Source organism: Natator depressus, chromosome 1 (genome assembly GCF_965152275.1).
Source record: "Natator depressus isolate rNatDep1 chromosome 1, rNatDep2.hap1, whole genome shotgun sequence".
NCBI lineage: Eukaryota > Metazoa > Chordata > Testudines > Cheloniidae > Natator > Natator depressus.
In genome coordinates this window covers 52869482-52896456 of record NC_134234.1, presented here as the reverse complement: position 1 = coordinate 52896456, position 26975 = coordinate 52869482, and the positions used below count along the sequence as shown (strand labels likewise).

The 26975-nt window shown below is 42.3% G+C and overlaps 1 protein-coding gene across 1 annotated transcript in view; it reads left to right on the top strand.

Moving 5' to 3' along the window:
* TRPC4 (transient receptor potential cation channel subfamily C member 4) overlaps positions 1-26975 on the top strand; it is a 206058-nt gene that overhangs the window by 46750 nt on the left and 132333 nt on the right. The window contains exon 3 of the mRNA XM_074959934.1: positions 21737-22141. Coding sequence (XP_074816035.1) covers positions 21764-22141 — 378 coding nt within the window. The 5' untranslated portion in view covers positions 21737-21763. The remainder of the gene's footprint in view (positions 1-21736; positions 22142-26975) is intronic.

Here is a 26975-nt window from a genome sequence, read left to right as displayed (position 1 = left end):
TGGTGCAGACAGATTCCCAATTGAATTTTACAAAATGTTCTCTGAAATTTTAACACCTGGATGATTGAATATGTTCAATGAGGCCAAGAATGAGCAAACTCTCCCGCCTACTCTGGGAAGCTGTAACCTCAGTTATTCCTAAACCTGGAAAAGACCTTGGACTATGCAGTCATTACAGGACTATTTCTTGACTCCAAGGTGATAAGATTTTAGCAAAAGCTCCTGCTGTGTGATTGGACAAAGTTCTCACACATCAGACACAAGTCAGGTAGGCTTCCTTCATAATAGATGTAGCTCAGATATTTTGCATCAACTGATTGATATTATTGCCTCTTTGAGGGTTTCTAAAGAGGCCTTAACTCATTTCTTTAGATGTCAAAAAGGCCTTTGAGGGCATAACATGGAACTATCTATATTTTGCTACCAATTTATTGCTTGGATTAAGCTTTTGTATGCTAACCTGACTTCCAGGATACAGAATTTACCAATGGTATTAGTTCTTCCCCATTTTCACTGCAGAGAGGTATGAGGCAGGGGTGCCCTCTGTTTGATTTTAGCTGTGGAATCTTTAACCATTGCCACCCAAGCAGAACATATTCATGGTATTAGGGTGGACCAAAAAACCCCACAATTATGCTCTGTGCAGATGATGCTCATTCATATCTGAGCCCCAGGTTACCATTCTTACCTTCTAACCCTTAATATATTTGGGCTCTTCAGGATATAAAATTAATGGGGGAGTGGGGGAGGGTAAATCAAAAGCCTTAGGTGTTAAATATACCCACAAAGACCTTTTCTTAAATTGGTATCAATGGCAATGTTAAATATTTAGGAATACCAATTCCCAGAAATATTGAGGGCATCCCAAAGAAATCTAGAACCAATTATTGCCCATGTGGTTATTGATTTGGGCAGATGGAGTCTGTTAACCCTCAGTTTGTGGGGTAAATATACTGAAAATGAATGGCCTTCCCAGAATTTTGTATGTCCCAAGGGGTCTCCCAATTTCTATTCCTCATACTAATTTTATGAAATTCAATATTATTTTCAGAATGTTCCTTTGGAGTAAGGCATAACTAGTAATTTCCCCTACTCCCCACAATCACAGTGGAGTAGTTCATTGTTAAAGACACTTCAACTATATAATGCTCAATCCATCTATCTTGCTAGACAATGTGGTCTGGGGGATAGGACATTGACCAGCCTCATTCCTACCTCTGCCACTGACTTTCTGTGTGATGTAATTCAGTTCCCCTACCCAGTTAAATTAATAGTCATAGTTAATAAAGGAAGTACTTCACCATGTACAGTTAACCTGTGGAACTCATTGCTATGGGAATGTTGTGAAACTGGATTTAAAAAAGAATTAGATAATTCATGGAGGATAGGTCCATGAATGACTAGTAGCCAAGATGGTCAGGGATGCAACCCCATGATCTGGGTGTCCCCAAATCTTCAACTGCCAGAAGCTAGGCCTGGATGACAGGGGATGGATCACTAAAAATTGACCTATTCTGTTCATTCCCTCTGAAGCATCTGGCACTGGTAGAAGACAGCATACTGGGCTAGATGGATCATTTGTCTAATCCAATATGGCTGTTCTTAAAGGTAAAGAATATATGAACCATCATTGTTAAGACTGAGTTTCATGGTAGCATCTAATTAATTTGTCACTGGATTTAAATAGCCAGATGAAATATAATTCTGCAGCATTTAGGGGGATCTATAGGATGATGGTTGTCCTGATTTATAAGTGACTACAGGATAAATAAAAGCCTGCTTTCAAAATGGAAAGATATTCACTGCCATTCTACAGAGGCTTCTCTGGACGTATTTACAAGTTTGAAGAGTTTGTTATACTTTACTACTTTGAATAATATTTTGCTTCCCAGTTTGATTTGCATAATTCCTGAAGAGCAGTTACAAGGGCCTATTAAAACAGAGCCTCAGAATTTGATTTTTTTTTTTTTATGTAGGGATGAAAATTTAGGGCTAGATGTAAAGAAATCTCACTGGTGGTCTGGTTCTGCAAGTTTGAGCCTGTCATCTTGCAATATAAAAACTGGGTAGAGTTTAAAAACTCTTCACTCCACTGTCCCCTATATTGCAATCCAAAAGAAAGTCACCATACCTGAATATGGATGTGCATGATATGTGCATGTATCTAGACACACCTGAAAATACTGTGAAAGCCTGTATTATAATGCATATATCACAGTACATGAATCTGGACTGTTTCACAATTTGTATTAAAAAAAATCAAGCATATAAAATATCAGTGGAAGACTTTGGGAGGCCTGGAAATAATCCAATAGTTCCTTTACACACTCATACAAACCTCAGGGAGGTAATAAGGAGTGGATGAAATACAGGTAATCAGACCGGTACAAATATGTTACATAAAGCAGAGGATTACAGAAGGAAAAACCTTCTGGGGAAGAAGGATAGGTGCCCTTTGCCTACCAAGGAGGGGACAAGAGACTTTTCCACGTAGTCAGAAGGAGAAACCGTAAAACCACCTTCTCAGCAACCAAGAGGCAGGGTAGGGGAATCCCTTTCCAACAGCCAGGAGGAGATGGAGTGTAGAAACTCCCTTGCTGAGAAGGGGATTAATTAGAGCTTTGAAGCTAAAAAGGAGGGAAAGCGCTTTGCAAGCCTTCTTTGTAAAGCATAAGGGAGAAAAAAATCAGTGCATACACAGGCACATCCAGCCCTTTGTTTGTTCCCCAAACTCAAATAGCAGCACTACCATGAAATTATGAGCTAGGGGAAGCATTATAGCTAATTAATTCTTCTTCATACGAGTGGTGGTGTTTGAGCTCTGGAAGTGAACTGATTGGTCATATTTAATCACTTAGTGTTCTCCTGTGCACCACATAGCCAGAAATATATCAGTAGTAGAGGTGCACAAATAGACTTATTTTATACCATACGTGTTTATGTGCCATTGCAAACCTGTGTGCAGGTACCACAAGACGCCTCATGCAGGATGCATACAGTAGGTCTGGATAAACAAAATGGTAAACTACGTGTGCTTTATCTTCACTGGTGCTGCTATTGGTGGATCTGCACCGGTGAATGGTATCCTGAAAAATCCTAGTGCAGACAAGTCTTGTGTGATGAGACACCTAGGTACCTCTGCTTCTACCTCCCCTTTAACAGCTGCTCTAAAGCAGGTCAGCTTTGCTTGTTTAAAATCAATGCTCAAGCATTTGCTTATTTTGTGATTGCCAGCTGCTGTCATCAAATCAGAGTGGGGTTGTTCACTGAAATAGAATAGATCTGGCCACCAGCCGATTGGGTTCTTTACTTTCTCACCTGATACAAACTGAAGTTTTTCATTTTATTTCATTCCTCTGACATGTTTATATTCTTTTCATTTTTGAAAGGGAGGTGTGGGGAGGATTAATAATTAAAGGCATTTGAAAGTCAAGATAGTAGTAAAGATTTCTGCTTATGGAGGACAGATTCCCAGAAATGTAAAATATGACTTTAGTTTTGGAACTTTATTATGTACATGCTGAAAAAAGTGAAAATTAACAAGCTTCTAAAGCACTGCAAAATAGTTGTCTATATACCCACTGAAAGGTACAGATTTACTCAGTATAACCTGGATACTTTTGATGATTGTAGTAGTTGCTTGCAGACAACCATGCAGCCTAAAGATTTGCAAGGAGTGAGCAAATTTGCTTAGGTAGTTCATTGTAGATATAATGATAAATAATGGGATGAAACTGAGCATAGGACAAATATTAGGGAAGCATTTTGAAGTGAAGCTTAGTTCCATAATCCTATATCTCCCTAGATGAGTGGTGGAACATTTTCATTTTGAGTTACCAAAATCCTGGACTGGTAGGGAGAAATACAAGAGCCAAATATTCCTTCTCTAATTTCTGTGATAATCATTGGGAAATCCTTATTCCTGGTACTACTAGGCGTTATAGTGGATGACAAAGTGAATATAAGTCAGTGTGATGCTGCTGTGGAGAGAGAGTGACATTTGCCTTTTTCCTTTATCACATTCTGGGGTGTATTAACAGAAGCATCATAAGTAATGGGGGTCAGCACCTACCTCTCATGAGCATTCCCTTTGGCCATGTCTAATCTCTCATTTTGGAGTGGGGCAGCACCCACCTCTCTCAAGTACCCCCTTCTAGTCAGGTATGAGCCTGCTGTTTCTTAGTTAAAATGGAGTGGCATCCCCCTCTCACAAGTGCCTCCCCTGGCTAATGGTTTCTTCATCAGATCTTCAGTGACTCAGTCCTCTGGCTGAATTACACTGTCTGTAGGTGGAATAAACAACTCCCTTCCAGGGTATAAAGTCTTTACCTTCCCACCAAGGTTTTCTCCCTGGAGACACTGTCCTCCTGTTATAGTCCAACAAGAGCCTATCACAGTACCCTCAGTTGGTGTGTCCTTTTCAGCAGCCCATCACAGTACCCTCACCTGGTCTGGCTAGCTTCTGGGATCAAGCCTTGCTTGGTCCCTTCAGCTCCTTCTTCACTCCGGTGGGCTGGGCTGGGCTGGGCTGGGCTGGGCTGGGCTGGGCTGGGCTGGGCTGGGCTGGGCTGGGCTGGGCTGGGCTGGGCTGGGCTTGCAACCCAGCATTCCCTCTTTCAGCTCCAAGAAGCAACTGACTGCTCTAGCTCTGCTGTTTGCTTTTATATGCCCTCCTGATCCTTGATTGGCTGCTCCAGCAGCCCCTCTGATTGGCTGCTTCCCCTGCAGCCACTCTAGGCTGCCTGGAGGACTTCTCCTCTGCTCTTTTCTGGGGCATGGTGAGGCAGTGCTGCAAGGCCTCCATCAGGGAGCCACTGGACATAGTCTACTCCATCACAGTAAGTCATGGTTCTGCTTTACTTAGCATGTCTGTTGAGGCCTAATCTGGATATTGTATCCAGTTTTAGGCACCACACTTCAGGAAAGATGGGAGCAAATTGAAGAGAGTCCAGAGGAGAGTGACAGCAATAAGTATTATTGACATATGAAATATGAGGAAAGGTTGAAAGAACTGGGCATATTTAGTTTAGAGAAGAGAAGACCGATGTGGGGACATAACAGTATTCAGATATACAAAACACTTGTTATGAAGAGGGTGATGATCAATTGCTCTCTGAATCCACCAAGGGCAGGAGAAGAAGTAAGTGGTTTAGTTTGCAGTAAGGGGCATTTAGGTTAAATTTGAGGAAAAACAGCTTGAAGTTATCAGTACTTATGTTAACAACAGCAATGGGATCTAGCTGGTGACAAAGTCAGATGGTGTAACTCAGCTTGCTGGATATACATTTGTGTACCTTCTCTCTCATTTGACATTTGAACTCATCTTGCTGCTTTTGTTCCTGCCACTGCTCATGCTGGCTGTGGACAAATACTGCTGATCCATGTTCTGCCTGTTTGATATAAATTCCATGAATGCCAATTCAGGGTCCTCTTGTTTAATGTCAGGTGGATATGAAATGTTGGCACAATGTAATGTGATTCTCATTAGCTATCTGAGAGAATGGCCTGCTAAACACAGGGTTGTGAGTTCAATCCTTGAGGGGGCCATTTAGGGATCTGGGGCAAAAATTGGGGATTGGTCCTGCTTTGAGTGGGGGGTGGACTAGATGACCTCCTGAGGTCCTTTCCAACCGAGATATTCTATGATTCTATGAGAATGTGTGGGAAAGAATTTGCCTATTAGAAGATGTGTGAACAATTGACACTATAGTATCTAAGGTGTGTGAACATGAAGTGGATCAGCTTTGGGAGTGAAAACTAGGTCAGGGAGAAAGGGGGAGGGATTGGTGTTGTAGCAGCAGCTTGAGATTTTTTAACAGATTTTCCAAAAATCACATACTATTTGTTGCACACACTGAGAGGCAATAGATGTGTGGTGAAGCAGTCACTATGTGTGTGGCTTCATGCAATAGAGCCATAGGACAGATGTCCATTCGCTCTACTTTATTCACTCCATGGCCTCTACCTCCTCCACTCACAGCTCCCAACCAGGTGGAAATGGTCTGTATCAACTACTGGTTAAAATTCTGACGGCACGACATTTCATTTTAAATTTTCTCATATAAAATAAATCTGACATTCCAAGGAGAGTGAAATTATAAGAGTATAAGATTGCTTGAGATGAAAGCTCTCATCCAAGCAGCTGGTTGATTTTCAGAAACAAACCTTAGAATACCGTGAGGTCCCCCAGTCACTGGGAGTGAACTCAGATGCTTCAGCATAAATAGCGTATTCAGATGGACACATTATGCTGCTTGACAGGTTGCCCAGAAATTTTGCTTGGCCAAAGTTTCTTTTATGGCCCAATCCTGCCAATTGCTGAGCTCATTCTAAGTCATGCTGAGCACCCTCCACTCTTGTTGATTTCCCTGGAATGCTCAGCACCTTGTGAGATCAAGTCTTAGACACTTAATGAAGTCAAGCAGAATGACTATTTCTAAAGATGGGGAGAGGACTTTACAAGAAGTTCCCCCCTTCATCCATTGAGATTTGTCTTAAGTTTTCAGAAACTCTTAAATTCTGCTTGCCATGTCACTGTGTGATAGCCCATGTTACTCCCCTGACCCAAGCATGGTGTGTAAGTAGTCTCAAGAGGGGACTCAGTAAGCCTGACCCCACAATTCCTCTTCAGCATCCTCCTTGTTCCAGGAAGCGCATGTATAGATATGAGGGGAGTGTTCTTACACCCCTGTCTGGACATGTTGTCCACATCACAATCTAGCCCTAAGCTTCCAGCGTAGGCATAATGAGCTCAAAATCCATATTGTTTTTCAGATTTTAAACTACTTCGGAGTCTCAAAAGAAATTCTCCTTACAGTCACAAGTCTAACTGCCAATGGGATGTTGGTGGTGTTTTTGTTGTTTTGTTTTGTCTTTGAAGGCTCATGTACATTTTGATTCTTTTATTGATTTTCAACATATATACTCACCAAGACTGATAATACATCTGCTACAGTACCTGTATCTTAATGGCAAAAAAGAGAAAGTATTTTTAGGTGTTATGAAACAAGAACGATTGCTAATGTTAAAGAGATCAGTGCATTACCCAGATTCAACTCCACCTGTGGCATTCGATTCAGTTGGCTGTAATGGCTATTTTGCATGTCAACTAGCAAGCATTCTTCACAAACAATAAATTGGTAGGTCACTAGGTTGTAGGGAAGCTCTGGTTAAGGTGAGCATTGCAGAGAAGACGTGCTAACTGTGTGGCTAGATAGAAAGAGGTACTAATATCAATGCATTTCCATCTTTTCCTTATTAATCCATTCAGTTGGATACCAGAACTAGAAAGGACTCAAAATCAGGTTTTGATTATTTTCCTTGTGGATTTCTTTCTGCTATTGCTGTTATTTTTGTATACATATGTGGCTTGGATACTTATTGCTGTTGGAGTCCAGTATCTCCACATTTCTCTGAATCCCTTGTGGGCTCATTTCTCCTTTTCCTTACCTCCGTCCTACAGGCAAATTTTCCTGCCAGCTCATATACATTTTGGATTGAGCCCTTACCTCTTATTTTGTACTAAGTAGGACTCTGATGCCAAGATTGTCTGTGCTGGATCTCCAAAGTTAAGTTCCAAAATCCAAATGCAAGCACTTAAATAAGTGTCCTACTTTCCAGAAATGCTGAGCACCAGCAGCTCTCATTGACTTTGATGGAAGCAGGAGGGTGCTTGCTTTTGAAAATCAAGCCCTTTGCTTCATTGTCTAAGTATTTAAGAGCCTAACTTCAGGCAGTCTATTTAAAAAACCTTGGCGTGAAGGTATATTTACATAACTGCATTTATTACTTATACCATTTAGAAACATCTTGAGGATTATAAGTATAAATGGTGTAGATACTACATAGTATCGAAGGATAAGTTTCCTTCATAAAATCTTTGAATGTTCTATAGACAAACCAAACTATTCCCTTTCAGAATACTGTAACAATTTTACTTAATTTACAGTACAAAGTAATAAGCTGGTTTCAAAAAGTGAGCATCCAAATAATATGATTTTCAATGTTCAGATGCCTGAAAATCATGGAGAAAATGAAATTCCTTCTCAAAGGGGAAAGCAACACTGCCAGCATATCTTTGTCTAGAGATAATTTGACATTTCTCTAGTCTTTTGTCCCCTGTGAATCACAGACTGCAGGAACTCAACCATTTCTGGGGTGACACACAGCAAAGGTTTATCAGCACTTTAACACACACACTATATAGCACTTTAAAACAGTAAATAAAGAATAATAACTAATTGAAATAAAGGGGAATTCAGGTAGGCAGAATATAATCAGGCACCATCAGTGTGCTCAAGACTGTATAAAATACAGAAGAAGACATAGTCCTTCCCCCAATATGTGTCTATAATAATTAATAGTAACTTACATTTATATAGCACCTTTAATTCAAAAGAACCCAAAATACTTTATGTACTATATGCCCTACAGATGCAACCTCACCTACCACAAGAATAATTCCCAGGGGAATCCGAGTAGACAACATGTGTTAAGTACAATGACTTTGTCCAGGAGGCAAGGATGAATAGCTTCAGTCTTGCAAAATGTTTCATGTGATTTTTGAATAACCACCAGTTATTTCATTTTTGGTTTAACATCTTGTCTGAAAGGTGACCTCTCCAACAAAAGATTATGCAGATACCATCTACGTATCATGTTCATTTGTCTCATACATGTTGTACTGTAATGAAAACATGTTGGAATGATGCATGTTGAAAGAATTCAGACACTTCCTAACATGCAGATGCTCTTGAGTGCTTAATATTTATATACCACTTACTCCATTACAGTAGCATCACAGGGATTTTTTTAATTTAAATATATTTGCAATGTATAAACCATTGTAGGCCTTCTCTTTGGAAACCACTCCCTGTATGATCTGTGACTTCACGCAGTGCTGCTTCTCTCAATGGGAGTCGTGCAGGAACACATCTGTGACCTTGATAGAAATAATTTTAGAACAAAATTAAACGACTCAACTCAAACATTCACACATAGAAAAGTATTTGCTACTGTTTAATATTATAATTAATAATAAAAGTGTTTGCCACAGGCTAATCCACCTGTCCCAGTTGGGGGACTCTATGGAGGTTACATTTAGAACAAACAGAAAAAAATGTTGTTGTATTTTTCATTCAGTTTGCAAAGACCATGTGTGGCATTTACTGTTGTAAGAGGTCATGTAGTCAAAGATTGTAACTGGATTTTAAACTGAGCTGGAGAACTGCTGTTATTGCTGTGCTTTCTAAGATAAAGCTGATCAAAACTCAAGCTTCAAGGTGAAAGATGACTGCCATAAGGATCAAAGAAGGATTTTTTTCTCATATGTGCATCATTGTACAATTAGTTACATGCAGCATGAGATTGCTTTTGCCTTTCTTTGGATCATCAATTATTTGGCCTTGTAGGAGAGAAAGTACTGCACTTCTATCTAATCCATGTACTGAGGTTTTTGTACAATGACATAATTTTCTGAAAGTTATGCTCTTCTGCAACCACAAGTGGTTGGGGTAGGTACAGGAATCACTGGGTGAGATTATCTTGGCCTGTGTTACGTGGGAGCTTAGCTGAGTTGTTCAGAATAGTCCCTATCTCTATGATTTTAGCTTGGCTTCTGAGCTTTATAGATGAAATCCTGCTACATGGAATTCCTGGTACTTATGACCCCTTTTGTTGAGATTTTCTAAACCACTTTTTGATTTTGATTTTGTCAACTGTTACCAGATTCTCAAATCAAGTGAGTATTCCCAATGTGTGAATACAGCTGTGGGTATGACTTCAATCCACACTAACCCCTGGATACACAAGGTGGTTAAAACTCCATGGCTTGACACTGGTTGAACCAGTACCTAGTCAGACCCCAGGTTTGGGGTACCACAAAGGTGAATACTGCCTCTTGTGTGTGCCTACTTAGTTCCCTCTCAAAGAGGAAGTATCATACTCCATAAATCAAATTCTACTCAGTCACACCAGGGAAAACCAGAAGTAACTCCTTTGAAGCCTATGGAGTGTAAAAGTATGAATCAAGCTTCTGACCACACCGAATTCATGATATCATATATGGTCTAAATATTATAAATGTTCCTGTGTTAGTTAATTTCCGTTTCTGTCCTGAGGCAAATGGGTAGTTCTATATTTAAATAACATGAAACATATTGGAGCAGAATTATGTGTCAGAGAGGAATAGCTTATATGGGAATACAGACCCTATATAAAATTTAAAATGTCACGTTACAAGTAGGTTTCATCTCAGTGAGCTTTAAAATAACTTTCCATGACTGAGATGAAGAAGATAAGCTGTTTGATTTATAGTCCAGTTCCAAAATAGAAAATTGATTGTAAATGCCTTGTCACTAAGAAGGAGCTGGAGGTGATGAGACTGAAAATAAGTTTGAATTTATTTTTAATTTTACTAAAGGATGAATTTTGAGTGACCGGGTTTGGTTGCTAGTTTTGTCGTCGTCCCCCCATCCCCGCCCCATTAGCTATTTTACAAGATTTTTACATTGAACTTTCCATAAACTTGTGGTGGCATAATGTCTTTTTAAAGACCTTTTCATGTATCTGGATTTTTGATATTTTGGGTGTTGTCACAGACTTACCAGCTCTGGGGTATGTAAAACACCAAATATTTTTAAAATAGCTGATTTAAGTGAGACTTACTAAGGGTGACTTAATTCAAACCTGACTCGACCAGGTTGCATGGCTTCAAGATAGTGCTGCGCCTAATTTGCCCAAAGACCTTGGAGAGTGGTGTTGTAATGCAGATGGATTAAGCCAAGTTTGCAAACCATAAGAATCAAGGATAAGGTTCAGAAGCCTCACTTTCCAGGTCAACAAGCCACCTGAGGGAAGACTGACATTCCAGAATCCTCAGAACTGATCACCTCAGGAAGGGGAAGTCATGACACCAACAAACAGGCCACTCCACTTTCCCCATATCCACAGAGCTGGTTATCTCATCATAGAAGGCAATCAGGAGGCCAATAGAAGGCCAGTCAAATATTGAGTCTAGTTTTTTTTACTTGATCTCAGTTTGATTTTGGTCTGATAGTTGTAATGCTTTGTTAGTTTAGTTTAATATTATTAATAGAACCTTTGCTTCAGTGATATATTGTCTTGATTTTATTTTTGTTTTAATAAAATGTAGAAGATATTCTGAGTCACATTTCTTGCAATGTTCAACCTGGGTCCAGTATCTCTGAGGACCTGGGAGAATATTAGCCAATCAACTTAAAAGCCTGCCCAGCTCCCCCTCATTAATCCTTGATTCTCAAATTTTACTCCGTTTTGTTTTTCTTTAACAAAATCAGTCTCCTTTCGGGACCCCCTCAAAATCCACATAAGATTCCGAGTGCAGCAGACTGCATTAGGATGTTTATATTAGTGAGTATATTTATACACAAACATGTTCACTGCTGGCTCCGTATCAGCTCTACATCAGTAGAGGGTGCTTATGGACAGTTTAAGTTTATTCTTGGGGGGGGTCCTTAATTTATGTGTCTGACATGGGCCACATCTGAAAGTTTTTATTAGCCAGAAGAGCTTGTAATGGTTAGGCAGTATGCCAACCACACCCCTTTTTTGACCAAATCACACCTTGCCTTAGAGCTTCACTATCTGAAGCACAGAAAACACATGAATCTGCACATAAACATCCTAGAGTGTCGAAGAATCACTGCAGCACACCTCTCTCAGGTCTCTCTTCAGAGAGAAGCCTATATTGAATGAATACTTCAGGATTTCACCATTAGAGCACAATGTCTGTGCTGTTGTTGGAACTGTTACATAAAGAAACTCTGGTTAGTGCAGCGAGCCTTGAAAGCTTTGCTTTGTAAAAGATGAAGTTGGAGAGAGCCCCTCTGATTTAATCTGGAGGATAACACTGGCCAAGGAGATAGTGAAGTCAACTAAATTAGATGGAGTATTCTCTCCTTTAAAGTATTCTCTGGGTAATCTCCTGCTCTCTCTTTCCTCCCCTCCCCCCCTCCCCCAAATTGACTGCCTCCAATCAATGGTAGGTGCCAGGCTGACAGCCTTGCAGACTGGAGTCGTCTGTGAATTCACAGAAAAAGTCCAGTTCAGACAGCGGCAAGGAAGTTTCTCTTATGTTGCTCCGCCAATATGCCTTAACCCTGATCCAGAAAGATCCACCAGTAAGGATGAGCAAGTGGTGAAGGCTCCATGTTCATTCCCACTCTTTCCTGAGAACGCCAGCGTGAGTGCAGTTAGAGCTAGTTGCAGTAGTCAATTTTTTAATGAAGGCAGCTGTCCAGTAAGAATAGAAGTGAGGAGACCAGCTCATGAAAGCTTATGCTCAAATAAATTTGTTAGTCTCTAAGGTGCCACAAGTACTCCTTTTCTTTTTGCGAATACAGACTAACACGGCTGCTACTCTGAAACCTGTATATACCACTAAGCAGCTATCAGCAAATAAGAACTCTGAGCTGAACCTTGCTCACTCTACTCACAAGTAGCCACACTGATCTAATTGGGGATAGCTGTGTGAGTGAGGCAAGCAGGATTTGATCCTGTGTTGCTGCCAACTTGGGCTTTATTTGAAGAAGTATTAAACAGGCCAGTTCTTGAGCTTCTGTAAACTCATGTAGCTTTGTTGACTTCAGAGCTATGCTGATCTACACCAGCTGAGGTAATTCCACTCTAATGTCTCCATATCACTTAAGTCACCAACTGAGTCATACTTCACATATTTTAATGGGAAAACAAATCCTGTATATAGTACTTAATGATATAATTCTCATAAGCCCCTTAAACTTGGTCATTAGACATTTTTCACTCTTGAGAGAGGATCCCTGAGGGCTTGTCTCCACATGCAGCAATCAATGCAGGTCTAGTGAAGACCCGCTAAATCGACCACTGATTGCTGTCCCATCAACTCCGATATTCCATTGGAATGAGAAGCATAAGGTAAGTCGACAGGAGAGTTTCTCCCATCGACCCAGCACGCTGTAGATATCCCAATAAGTCGACCTAAGGTACATTGACTCCCGCTAAATTATTCATGTAGCTGGAGTTTCGTAACTTAGGTCACCTTAGCCCTGTAGTATAGACCTGCCCGTAGTCTGTATTCTTTTTGACCAACATCTCGAGTGACACTGGCTCTGGAGGTGAAGTGTTTCATGTCTTCTGTGATAGCCTGCAACACATTTCCAAACAACCACCTAAAACCAATGGGTTGTAGCAAAACATTTATTAAGAAAATAATTTATTCAAACCAAAGTAATGCAAGTATATCCAGTCTTAAATTTGACAAGAGCTAATCTAGAAAGGTACAATCTATGTAATCATGTTCAATGTTTATGTCTTAGTTTCATTGTTTCTGTTCTCCAGACTGCTAGTTTGTTTGTCTTTTATTCGATGTCAGCGGGAGGCAAACCCACAGCCAAACCAGGGCCGCTTGCTCAGCTGCCCCTCCAACAGACCCCTTCATGGAGCCATGAGCACAGGTATGTACCTGGTGCAGTTCACCACTTCCCCTGACACTTGCCCCTTCTGTGGCATGAGGGAGACCCTGGCACACAATTGCATTGAGTGCACCAGGTTCCAGCCACTTTTCCAGCTCCTCCAGAACTCTGTCCTCAGGTTCTGGCTGCACTTCTCCCTGCACCTCCTGATATTTGCACACTGCATCCATGGCCCCATAAAGTCGTGAGACCTCCTCATCAATCTCCTCCTGGCGCTGGCTAAGGTGGCCATCCACCACATCAGAAGGAGGAAGCTGTGACTTTGGGGCCTATTTCCACTCCTCCCTTAGGTCATGTATCCAGGCGGAGTTCCTCTGGACTGTAGCCACTGGATTCCTCGATGCCTTTGAGGAGCAGTGGGTGGTGTCCAGGGTTCTCTGCTCTGTGTCCTCCTCTGGCTCTCTGCTTTTGACCCTGTGACCCTCACTCCCATCCCTGTTCTTTCATTTGTTGTCCCCTAAATTCACTTGAGACCTGGGTCAGGTAACTCCTCCCTTTAGGCTGAGAGGCACGGCCTTTAGATGTGGGCAGATTTACACATCTCCATCCCCAGAGCCTCAATAGGTGTCCCTGCAACAGACTTCTTCATGGAGCTGTGAGTATGGGCATGTACCTGGAGTGGTTCACCAACTCTCCTGACACCTGCTCTTTCTGCAGCAAGAGGGAGACCCTAGCACACTTTTATATTGAGTGCACCAATTTGCAGTTCCTCTCTTGGCTCCTCCAGAACCTCCTCCAATGGTTCTGGTTGAACTTTCCCCCGCACCTCCTGATTTACACACTCTAGCTGTATCCCCACAAAGTCAAGAGACCTCTTCATCAACCTCCTCCTGGTGCTGGCCAAGGTGACCATCCACCATGTCAGCAGGAGGAAGCTGGATGGCAAGGTGCTTTGGGTCTGTGGGACCTATTTCCAATCCCTCCTGAAGTCATGTCTCCATGCAGAGTTCCTCTAGGCTATGTCCACTGGCTCCCTGGACACCTTTGAGGAACAGTGGGCACTGTCAGGTGTTCTTTGCTGAGTGTTCCCCTCTGGATCTCTGCTTTTATACTTGTGACCCTCACTCCCATCCCTGTTTTTGCATTTGTTGTTGGAACTCATTTGATGCCTGGGTTTAGTGACTCTTCCCCTTAGGCTGAGTGGTGCAGCCTTTAGATGTGGGCAGATTTACACCCTCCCATTCCCAGTGCTTCAATGAGCACCCCCCAAAACAGCTTCAGTGAGTCATCCCTCAGGCAGGCGGCAACATTTCAGCGGGACTAACATACCTTACCCACAGAGCCTGCAGTGACTCAGCCTTCAGGCATGTGGCAGCAGCCTACCTCTGAGCAGAGCCTGGGCACATGACCCCCAGGCTCAGGTAGTTTCCCAGCCTCAGCAGAGCTGCAGATCAGTCTGTGCAATAGCACTACTCAACCAGGAGCCCTCCTGCTGCACAACAGACTCTCTCCATTTCCAGCCTGCTCTTAATGCAGTTCTTGTTCCTGCCCCAGTCTTGTCCTTCCCTACTCAGACCTTGCTGCAGCCTGGCCACTGTCCTGCTCTAGCCTTCTCTCTGCTTCCTGACCCCTCGGACTCTGACCACCCAGCTTCAACCTTAGCCTCTATCTAGACTCCAGCTACGCTACTGATTTGCCTTGTCCACAAACTCTGACCACCCAGCTTTGACCTCTCGCCTGCACCTGAACTCTGGCTATGGTACTGATTTTGGTTTGTTTATGGACTCTTCTCTTGATTCTGACCCCAGATCTCAGTTCCAGCACTACCCTTGGCCCAATCCCAATCCCAATCCTGGCTTCAACCTCCATTCCAACCACTAGGACTGAGTATTGGGAGACAACACCTGGCAATCAGTTAGGGCAGTCAATGAGAATTCTAGCCCTCAAATCCAGTATCTCTTGAATCCATATAGGGGTACGCTAGTTGACTTTGTGACCTGGTGTGATCTTGTTCAGAGAGGTGATCTCAGAGGGAGACATGACAATCTGTCTCCATCATCCATTATTCCTTGCATACTCCTTAGAATCAATGGGTTTTGCTGTCAGTTGGGGTTCCTGGCTTCTTGTAACCTTTAGAGTAAGTAAGAGCTACCAACTTAAAGGGCAACCTCAAAAGGAGCACCCCCAAAATTCAATTTCTCTTGCCACATAAATGGCTTTTTGTTTCTCAGATGAAATTAGTTCCATTCCCCCAGTCCTTGGCCCTAAGAGTGGTCTTATATCAAATAGGACTTCTTGTCAGATTAAAGTGAGTCTATCACAGATATAGACTTTAAAAGATCTCACTCTTCCATCAATCCCTGCCATGAATAATACACATAAAATATGTTAAATTGATCATAGAGAAATGTTTCTGCACTTGTCCTAAATGTGCAGGTTTCTTGAGCATAGTGTTCCACATTCACTACCTATGAGGTCCTCACCTTACTCACACAACTAGTCCTAAAAGCAAACCTACAAACAAAATCCAAAGTGCTCCTTAGACATTGTGGTAGCACATGCTACTTTCCCACTGCTAATCCCACAAAAGGGTAAAATGTACATGCAAACCTACATGAGTTAAAGCTGCTGGAGTTAAAGTAACTTTCTCCCCTCAAGAAGAACAATGGCTCAATGGTGAACTCAGAAGTCACTCCTGTGGATTTTACAGAGCTCCCTACCATCCTCCCAGGGGCCTGACCTCCATCCAGTTGTACAGCACCTGAAGGAGACATGCTGTCATTTGCCATCTTCCCCAGACCTATGCCCCAAAAAATAGAAGGCACAAGGGGGGGTGGGGAAGTTAGTGTGGGTTCCACCAAAAGTAACTCCAATTTACCAAATAATTCTTTCTGATTCTAAGGGGAGCATGACCTGGAAGCCAGCCACCTTCTGCCCTCCCCAAAAGAGTGGAGATCCAATTTCATGCAGTTATGTGGAGGGACCCGTGTGCAGTCTAAGGCCAGGGAGAAGTATGTGTTGGAAAAAAATAGTATGTGATTGTTTAATTAAAGACTGTATCATAATCTGCACGTGCAAGGGGGGGCGGGGCTGAATTAAAGCTGCACATGCAGCCGAGACTGAATAGAAGTACTAAGGACTTCGAGACTGCTTCATTGGTCAGGGAGTCATAAATATGAAGCAGTGCCTCCTAAGCTTAGACAATTCATTTTGTATGGGGTCCAGTGTATGAGCCAGAGGTCTAGCTTTAATTTAGCACTTTGCACTAGTTTTCCAACTTTCATCCACTTAGGTTCAGAATAAGCTGTATCTAAATCTTCCCATTTTAACAGTAATTTTAATGGTTTATTTTATTAATCAGACAGCAATATAATTTGGAAGTTTGTCTTTTAACATATCTTAATTTGCATAGTGCACACTTTATGTAGTATGTATTGTAAGCCAGTCAAATTTAATCACATAATTGTACATGATTTATATATATAAAATGAAACTATTTACGAACTGTTTGTTCAACCATCTCTAAACCTATTTCAGTCATAAAAATCACTATTTGCAAATATTTGTAGAAAGATAGAAACATTTGTAAGCTAAATGATTTGGACTGAATCATTAGACCAGCTGTGCTCATGATCATTTTTCTGGATATGGAAACTAGGGCTAAATGCGTTTTGCAAGTAATTCTGTATTTGAAGATGTGTGCAAAATGCAGATTTTTCAAAACATAATATTCCCAGTGATCTAAAAGTAATCATCCCTAGATAATTCTGAAATGTGTAAAGTCTCCATTACTGAGTGAGGCTTGTGTTTCTGAATATTTCAGTTAAGTCTTTTGTTTTATATTAAAACAAAGATTGCTTTGTGCAGTCTTGCAAAATAAATGTAGGTACGTTTGGAGGAGTCATTTGTGAAAGATACAATAAACTGAAGGAGATCATGTAAATTTGAGCCTACAGATTGAAAGTCAGAGCTGATCAATATTGTTCTATTAATTTTTAAAGTAACATTATTTTTCACTGTTTATCTCATTGTCGGTAGGTTAGCAGGAGCCCTGAACTCATTGCATGTTGAATTCTAGCTCATTGATTTCCCTAAGTACAACAGAGGGGTAGGCGGCACTGACATCCAGTGAGCCAGTTCAACGTTAAGACTCTTTTGCTCATTTATAGCTCCAGTCGATGATCTTGCTCATTTAGGTTTGATCCTGCCAGGTAATAAGCATTTTCTGGAAGGTGCAAGGTGCCCTCTGCTCATCTCACTCACTTCATAGGGAGCAGTGGGTACTGACCATTTTGTCCAAGAAGCAGAGCACCTGCCGGGATCAGGCCCTTTATTTGCAAGATCTCCTTTCTCAGTCTCTGGTTTGCTTCATCAAGTTATATCTCAGATTCATAGGGCCAAATGCTGCCCTCTATTACACCAGGTGCAATCCCATGGACTTTAATGCTTGTGTGCAACTCAGGACAGAAATTTGTCACAAAAGATGCATATTACCTTCTGGGTGTGATGAGCATCTTATGGTTCCTAAGGTTCCAATTTTTAGAGCACCTAATTTGTCTCTTCAGTATCCTTCCTCTGAAATGCTTTGTGGTTCTGTAGCAGATCTGTAGAGTCTGTGGCAGATTAAATCAGTTGTAAATTCACATTTGCTTAGCTCTGCCTTCTCTGTACTTTAAGCAGTGGGTTTTTGACTTGTCTCTTGATTTTTAAATTAAGGGATGGTGTTTCTTCTCCGTTGCAATGATTCTGCAAAGGTTGCACAGTCCTTATGACCAGCACACAGATCTTCAAGAACCATCACTTTACAAATCAGTGTTCTCATTTCCTCTCAGTCCCCATCCCAGTGGATTGGTGGACTGGATCTCTGGTTTCTTTCATGATGGGAACAAATCCAGCCCACAGCAGAAGAATTCAGAGGAAAACCTCTGGAGTTCCTGTCCTCGTTTGCTATTTCTGCATGAGGGCACATCTAGCTCTGAGTAAAGATACCAACATGTGCCACTGTCAATCAATATTTCAAGATACTTGACGATGCACTTCCACTTATCTGTAGAGAGGGCCAAGCACGAAACTGGTAGTTTGATACATCTGTAAAAACCTTGTGCATTATTATGACTCATTAATATATTGTAAATCATTCAGGGGGGCATTACACCAGTAATCAAGCTCTATTAATTAATTATGTTTTTTAAACATTTTAGTTCAGATGAGCTCCTCATATCATGAGGCTGATCTCTTTATTTGCTGAAAATAGAAAGAGAAAAACAACAAAAACAATCAACAATTACCAAAAGAAGGAAAAGTGTTAGTGTTTGTTAAACGCATGTCAGCAGCAAGAGGGGGAAAGGTTACAATTTGTTTTTGTTCTTCCTTGTTATTCCCTGGTCCAAGAATGAAGATGTTCGTATCACATATTCTCCAGAGATTTCTGAAAGCCTGAGGCCACCTTAATGCCTATCTAAGAGTTAAGAAAGACTAATACCATAAAAAAATTAAAAGTTCATCATAATGTTGTCCGAACTTTTCTTCCTATAAACCACTCTGCTCATATTATGCCATAAGCATCTCCATCTTCTCTGATCTCATGGGGTCAAATTAATCTCTGACTTTCTTTCAAATAAATGGAGTTGCAACAGAGATGAATATACCCCATTTATTTTGTACCATGCCCAGGAGAGAAAGGGAGAGAAATAACAGTTTCTTTTAAATCAAACATAAATAATTCAAATTAACAGGTGGGCAACTCAACCCTGATAAACGAAAATTCTTTTTCACACAGCTAGTAATTAAACTGTGGAACTCAGTGCCCAAGGAAATCTTTGAAGCCAATAACTTAAGATTCACAAAGGACTGGAGATTTATAAGGATATCAGGAACATCCAGAGTTCTTGGCACTCAACTTCAGGGCATTTCTCTGTCTGTTTGTGTGTAGTGCAATAATTTTTGAATACCAAACCCAGTCAATCCCAGAATTTCCAGGAATATTCTCGTCATCTGTGTGCAGAACCCCACTGGTTTCAGTGAAAATCAGAGCACCAGAAAAGCCTGATTCTGAGGAAGTCAGGACAGAGATTGCTTGATGCTGCAGGGGGAGGAATCTCTCCTCCTCTTCCTCCCCCCCGTAGCTGCCTACACATATTAGATGCAGCAGGTGATCTACTATGTAGGGAGGTAGTCTGTGGGCTGCAGTCTAAGAGAAGTAAGGGAGCCTTAGAGGGAGGGTTTTTAGGGGGAGATGCAAGGACCTAGTGGCGGGGAGCAGAATGGCAAGAGAAAAAGTGAGGACTTGGGGAAGGAAGAGAGTGTGTGGCTGTGTGGGGGAGGGGAAGGCAGCAGGGACCAGAAGAATGGGGCAGTGGTGATAGGGGAAGCAGGGATCCATGGGGGAAGGGGGACAGAGGCAATGGAGTAGGGTAAGGAAGCAGGGAACCAGAGGGGAGTGGGGAAAATGGTAGTGATGGGGGAAGCAGGGACCTGGTGGGGCAAACTGGAGTTGGGGATGGGAGGAAAAGCAGGGGCCTGGGGTGGGGGAGTGGTGGAAGGTGCAAGAAGCTAGGATCTGGGGTGAGGAAACAGAGACCTTCGCAGGGGGAAGTGTGGAGGTGGGAGAGCAGTGTGGAGGTAGAGGGGGGAAGTGGGGAGGAGGGTGGGTGGGGGTTGAAAGCAGGGACCTGGGAGGAATGTAGATGGGGAGGGGGACAGCGTGAGAAATGGAAGGTGGAGGGGAGCAGGGACATAACAAAGCCTAGGGTTATCAGCTCAACTGCCCCAAGTATTGACTCTGGAAGGAGAAGAGCCATGTGGGGGGAGGGAGGAATAAATTTCAGCCTGGGGCTTGGACGGTGGTGGTAAAGGAGGGTTCTGGTGCCGGAGGGGCGTGGAACTCAGGTGGTAAGGGGATGGTGAGCAAGTTGATGAGTCACTTAAAGGGAAACATTTAGAAAAGAAGGTACACAGAACAAGGACATATGCAGCTTGGTTACTGACTTTCCTCATACCACTTACATAGGACTATGTAAAATTAGTTGTAGTTTGTTAACTAGGGTTTGATACTAGGGTTGCCAATTTTGGTTGGGCATATTCCTGGAGGTTTCATCACATAACATATTCTTTAATTAAAGATTAATCTTTAATTCCTGGAGTCTCCAGGACAATCCTGGAGGGTTAACAACCCTTTTGATACACACGTGTTTTACTGGGTTTTCCCCCTCCTTCAGAGGATTTTCTCCATGTCTCTGTCAAATACCCAAGATTCCCCACATTATCCTCTTGTTTTGTATGACTCACCATCTTCAAGGCCCTTAGAAATAATTCCTCCTTCTTTCTGAGCAAGACTGGAGCCCATCAATGCCACTCCTAAATTGGATGGAGGGGTTGTAAAATAAGGGGCTCACTACCGCTCAGAGGCTGTGTTATGTGAGCTACACAAATTCTCACAGAGAGAGACAAAGAACTTAGGTCACCTGACACCCAGTCTCTCTAACTACTGGGCAATGCTGCCTCTCTACTTGAACTGCAAGGGGGTATTTTATTGATCATTTAACCTAACAGTTTAGATCCCATCATGTTACTACTTTCTTTTAGACCACAGAGGTAACCAGCTAATTGTTGCCCTGACAGAAGGAACAGATACTGCCATGGTCTCCCATGGGCAAAAAATACAACAACAGAGGCCATACATGCTTGGTGATGTTTAAGATATTAGAATTGCGATTGGATATTTGTTTTAGTTTAGAATGTGCTAAGGATTAAACCAAACTCTTGGCCATTATCTATTAATTCTGGGGATTTTTACATATTAAGCATATCATGGGCAATGTATAAATGTTATTTTACCTTTTTAATTTCTAACTCTAGCTTACAAATCAGATTCAGGATACTTGCTAGAATATATTAGTTTAATAGTAATAAGGCTGAATCAGATACAAATACTCCAGACTTTAGAAAGTTCACATCTGGATTTGAACTGTGCAAATTAGGTCCAGCTTAGGCTTGATAGAATGTGCCAGGAAGAAGCAAAATCTAGTTGATATGGCACCAGACTCAATGAGGGGAGACCTGAGTGCTTGGCTTGATCACTGTGACCTTGGCCAAGGCACTTCATCTCTTTTATTCTCTGTTTCCTCTTTTGGCCTTTGTCTGTGTTGTCTATTTATATCACAGGTTTTTCTGGGCAGAGCCCATCTCTTATTATGTGTTTGTACAGCACCTCTAACTGCTACTATAATTCATATATAGTAATAGTAATCATAAACTGAACTGTATTCCAGGAATGCATAACTGAAGCACACTTTCTTTTTAAATTGCAGAGACAAAGTATTAGTATGGCATAAAATATGGCCCAGTTCTATTACAAAAGAAGCATCAATGCCCCGTACAGAGACCGCATCCCTCTTCGTATAGTGCGAGCAGAGTCCGAACTTTCCCCCGCCGAGAAAGCCTACTTGAATGCTGTGGAGAAAGGAGATTATGCCAGTGTGAAGAAAGCTCTGGAGGAAGCCGAAATTTATTTCAAGATCAATATTAATTGCATCGACCCTCTTGGAAGAACAGCTCTCCTTATTGCAATTGAAAATGAGAACCTGGAGCTCATTGAGCTGCTCTTAAGCTTTAATGTGTATCTCGGAGATGCTCTGCTGCATGCCATACGAAAGGAGGTAGTTGGAGCTGTGGAACTTTTATTAAATCACAAAAAGCCAAGTGGGGAGAAACAGGTACGTGCAAAATTCACTCTTGCTCTTGGTTTGCAAGCCAGTAGGAATATGCCAGGAATTGTCAAAAGGGAGTCAAGAGTTTAAAAAAAAAATGACTATTTCAAATTCAACGTGTAGTGTTTTCAGTATGATCTGTATCGTTTTCATTTTGGTTTGAGTGTCTCTGTTCTTAGCATTGGGTATTCTGTTCAATAAGATAATATAATTCACGCTAATACATGGGGGATAAAAATAAGTGCTTTTCTGGGATAGGTGAACGGCTTTGGAGAAAATATTCAGTTGAAACTGGGTGTTTCCTTTCATCGTTAATTCTGTTTCAGATAATTCTGCCATTTCATTGGTGAAATGATTCCTGGACGTATTAGGGCAAAATCCTGCTTCATGCAGAATTGCAACCTAATAGGAAGAGAACACTAGGGGTGAAATCCTGGTCCCATTGAAGTCAATGGCAACACTCTCATTGATTTTAATGGAGTCAGGATTTCACCCTTGATGTGGAGACCATCAACCACTTCAGTGACTATGAGGCATGGTCAGTGTGACCCCTGGTCTTCATGGTGAGAACCTCAGCCTTGTCTGCGTGCATAGCGATAGGCCCTCAACGTGCTCTCATAGGAGTGAAGGCAAACCTGTTCTTTCTCCCCATCATCCCTCAAAGGATGCATCATTATATAGAAAATCTTTTTTAGAATAAATTGAAAGAGGCTTTAAGGTGTGTCCCTCTATACCTCCCCCTGACTGCACTAAGTCATCCTCCTTTAGGTGGCCAACATCCTCATGCCAGACCCACTGTAAGGCCCTATTGAGGCAGGGTAGGATGTAAATTGTAATTTGTCAGATTCTTAGGGATCCTCTGCGATGAAAACCACTCTATAAATAGATGTAAGATTCTATTCTTTTCTTATCTATTCCAATTTCCATATATTCTAGGTGCTATATTAGTGCATAGTGAATTGAAATGATTGGAGCCCTTTCATAGGCAATGCATACAATATCATGTAATTACAGTATCTGGTACTTGCTATGGTTATAATTGCAGATGATAAGTAAAAAGTATAATTTTTTTGTCAATAAAATAATAGGAATTCAATGTTATTTTTGGTGAAAGAATACAATATGTTAGGTCCTTACCCAACTGTGTATGTCTGCTTTCTTTGCTCCCTAGTAAAAGCATAATATCTTTATCTTCATCTTTAAATGGCTTTATCTCAGCATAAATGAATGGAAATTAGATTCATTTTATGCTTGCCTCATTTCCATTATTTCTCACCCGATTGCATAGCTCACAGGGTATGAGAAGACAATTCAAAGGAGAAGAATGGTCTTGTTGTTAAGGTACTGGACTAGGACTCAGCAGGTTTGGGTTCAACTCTCCATGAACTCACGTAAACTTTGAAGGCCTTAATTCCTCATCTGTGAAATAGGAACATGTGATAGACTCTCAGAGGGTCAGGTTGCCTAACAGTTAGCATACCAGACTCTTGTGCTCCTGTCAGAGGTGCCTGAGATGCCTGATTCTAAGTCACAAATGTTTGGAGCCTCTACCTACATCTGGGCCTTTTCTCTTAAGTGGGGCATGGTATGGGGGTCCCTGGCTTTTCCTTTCCATCATGTCCAATCCAGGATAGTTCCCTCTGGGAAGTAACACTGGGAGGGTCATCCCTGCGGGGAGTCAAAGCCTGCCAGCCTGGGCTACTGCCTACCTATGTGCTCCTGGGGTATGGCCCCTAAAGTCCAGTCAATCAGCTAACAGAAAGTCTAAATGAGCAGGGCCTTGCAGGTTTCAGAGGGGGCAGGGTGGTTGGAGAAGGCACGGCCTGAGACTTTACCTGCTTTGTGGTCCCCTCGCAGGCTATGCCTTCAGGCTGACTTCCCAGAGAAGGATTCATCTCTCTTACAACCTGCCCACCCTTTGCCTGGGGTTCTGAGTTTCTTTTAACCCTCTGTTCCAATTGGAACGGGCTTGCCAGGCCCAGAGGGGTGGGGTTAGCTAGGCCCAGTATTGCCTTTTAATAATGATAGATGCTATAGGTTGGTAATCATGTGGCCTGATGCCAAGATTTCACAATATAGCAGGATGAAGTTAGGATTTCCCTTTATGCATGTGTTATATTTTCTATTCTCATGCATTATTTGTATTACGACAGTGCATAGGAACTCCAGCCCTGGGCCAGGACCACACTGTGTTAGGTGCTGTAAAAACACAGAACTTAAAAGATGGTTCCCGCCCCAGAAGGTTTACAGTCTAGCAATAAGACAAGAAACAACAAATGGATACAGACAGGTGGGGGAGTACAATGAGACATAGTTGGTCAGCATGATAGGTAGTGGTCTGTGCACAGTAACATGTGGATGGGAAGCCATAGATAAAGTTGTAAGTTCATAATCTATCCTGAGAGAGTTTTTGAACTTCCACTGCCTTTGGCAAAACAATCCTCCTGTCAGTTTGAAACTTTTTGTACCTCATCTTAGAGGAGAACTCAGACTTGTATTCCACAACCCACAACGCCACATTCACTCATGCAAACAGCACACCCCAGCATACACGATAGAAACCCTGTGGGTGGGTTATGCAAACACTGCAAAATCTATGAATCAGTTTGCATACTTTGAAATAGTTATGAAATGTTTTACAGACACAAAAGGTGCAGATCTGCCCCAAAATATGAGGTATTTATAAACACTGCAAGGCATTTTAGCAGAGTTTGTGGCCTGGATTTCTAGCCATGTGCCTCCATTGTGGGCATGCAGGATTCCTCCTGCACAAACATGAGCCTCCACATTGCAAATGCAAACATTGGCATGTGAATATGGACTTTCAGAAAACCTCCTACAAGATCCCTCACCAAAGGCTCTTAAGCAAAGTAGGCTATCATGGGATAAGAGGGAAAGTCCTCTCGTGGATCAGTAACTGGTTAAAAGACAGAAAACAAAAGGTAGGAATAAATGGTCAGTTTTCAGAATGGAGAGATGTAAATAGCGGGGTCCTGCATTGATCTGTACTGGGACAAGTGCTGTTCAACATATTCATAAATGATCCAGAAAAAGGGGTAAACAGTGAAATGGCAAAATGTGGAGATGATACAAAATTACTCAAGATAATTAAGTCGAAAGCAGACTGCGAAGAGTTACAAAGGGATCTCACAAAACTGGAGGACTGGGCAACAGAATGGCAGATGAAATTCAATGTTGATAAATGAAAAGTAATGCACATTGGAAAACATAGTCCCACCTATACATACAAAATGGTGAAATCTAAATCAGCTGTTATCACTCAAGAAAGAAATCTTGGGCTCATTGTGCATAGTTCTCTGAAAACATCCACTCAATACACAGGGACAGTCAAAAAACAAACAAACAAACAAAAATCTAGGGAATGTTAGGAATCATTAGGAAAGGGATAGATAGATAATAAGACAGAAAATATCATTATGCTACTATACCAATTCATGGTACAACCACACCTTGAACTCTGCCTGCAGTTCTGGTCACCCCATCTCAAAAAAGATATATTAGAATTGGAAAGGGTACAGCGAAGGGCAACAAAAATTATTAAGGATGTAGAACCTCTTCTGTAGGAAGAGAGATTAAAAGACAGGGACTTTTCAGCTTGGAAAAGAGACAACTAAGAGGGGATATGATAGAGGGCTATAAAATTGTGAATGTGTGGAGAAAGTGAATAATACAAAAACCAGGGCTCACCGAGTGAAATTAATAGGCAGGAGGTTTAAAACAAACAAAAGGAAGTATTTCTTCACACAATGCAGGGTCAACCTGTGGAACTCATTGCCTGCAGATGTTGTGAAGGCCAAAACTAGAACAGGGTTCAAAAAAGAACTAATAAGTTCATGGAGTATATGTCCATCAGTAGCTAGTAGTGGATGACAGGGGATGGATCACTTGATGATTACCGGTTCTGTTCATTCTCTCTGAAGCACCTGGTATTGGCCACTGTGGGAAGACAGGATACTTGGCTAGATGGACCATTGGTCTGACCCAGTATGGCTGTTCTTTTGTTCTTTTGCCAAACCCAGGCCGGCAGCGGGCTGAGCGGGGCTGGCGGCCGGGACCCCGGCAGGCAGCAGCTTGCCATTAAAAATCCTGCCCGCCCCTGGCCCGCTCTTCTCCACCCCCCGCCCTCCCCTCCCGGGGGCAGGGTGAAGAAGCTTGGTCCTGCCCACTGCTGGTGCAGGGCAGGCAAGGTCCCCCACACCCCCGCCTCTTCTCCCAGCCTGCTAGGTTCCTGCCCCATCTCCTCTCCCTCCCTCCCTGCCGCCTATCAGCTGATGGCCCTTGCGAGGGAGGGGAACAAGCGCCTGCTCGCTGCTCCGGGGAGGAGGCGGAGAAGAGGTGGGGACGGGGCCTTGGGGAAGGGGGGTGGAATCAGGGCATATCCCCTCCAGCCCCCTGCCATGAGTCGCTCTGGGAGCGCCCCAGTCTAGAGTACAGGCACTACACGTTAGTTACATGCTACAGTGAAAGTCAGGCTGCATCCACACTTTTCACTGCAGTGCATAGCTTCATGCTGCAGTGAAAGGCTCAGTAACCTGTAGGAGCCTTTCCCTGCTGCCAGAGCCTCCCTGCTGCCTCCCACTGCCAGAGCCTTTCCCCACTGCCAAAGCCTTTTTCTGTGGGGGGAAAATGCTGTGGCGGCAGGTAAGCAGCGGAACACTACACTACCAAAAAAATATCAGTGTAGACGTTGGCACTGCTTGGGCCTACAGACAGTCATGTAGGATACATATCCTAGGGTTCAGGCATATAGGGCACTTTACTTTACTCACCTGAGCTGTGTCTCTCCGTCTACACTGCTGTTTATACCCAAGCTAGCTGT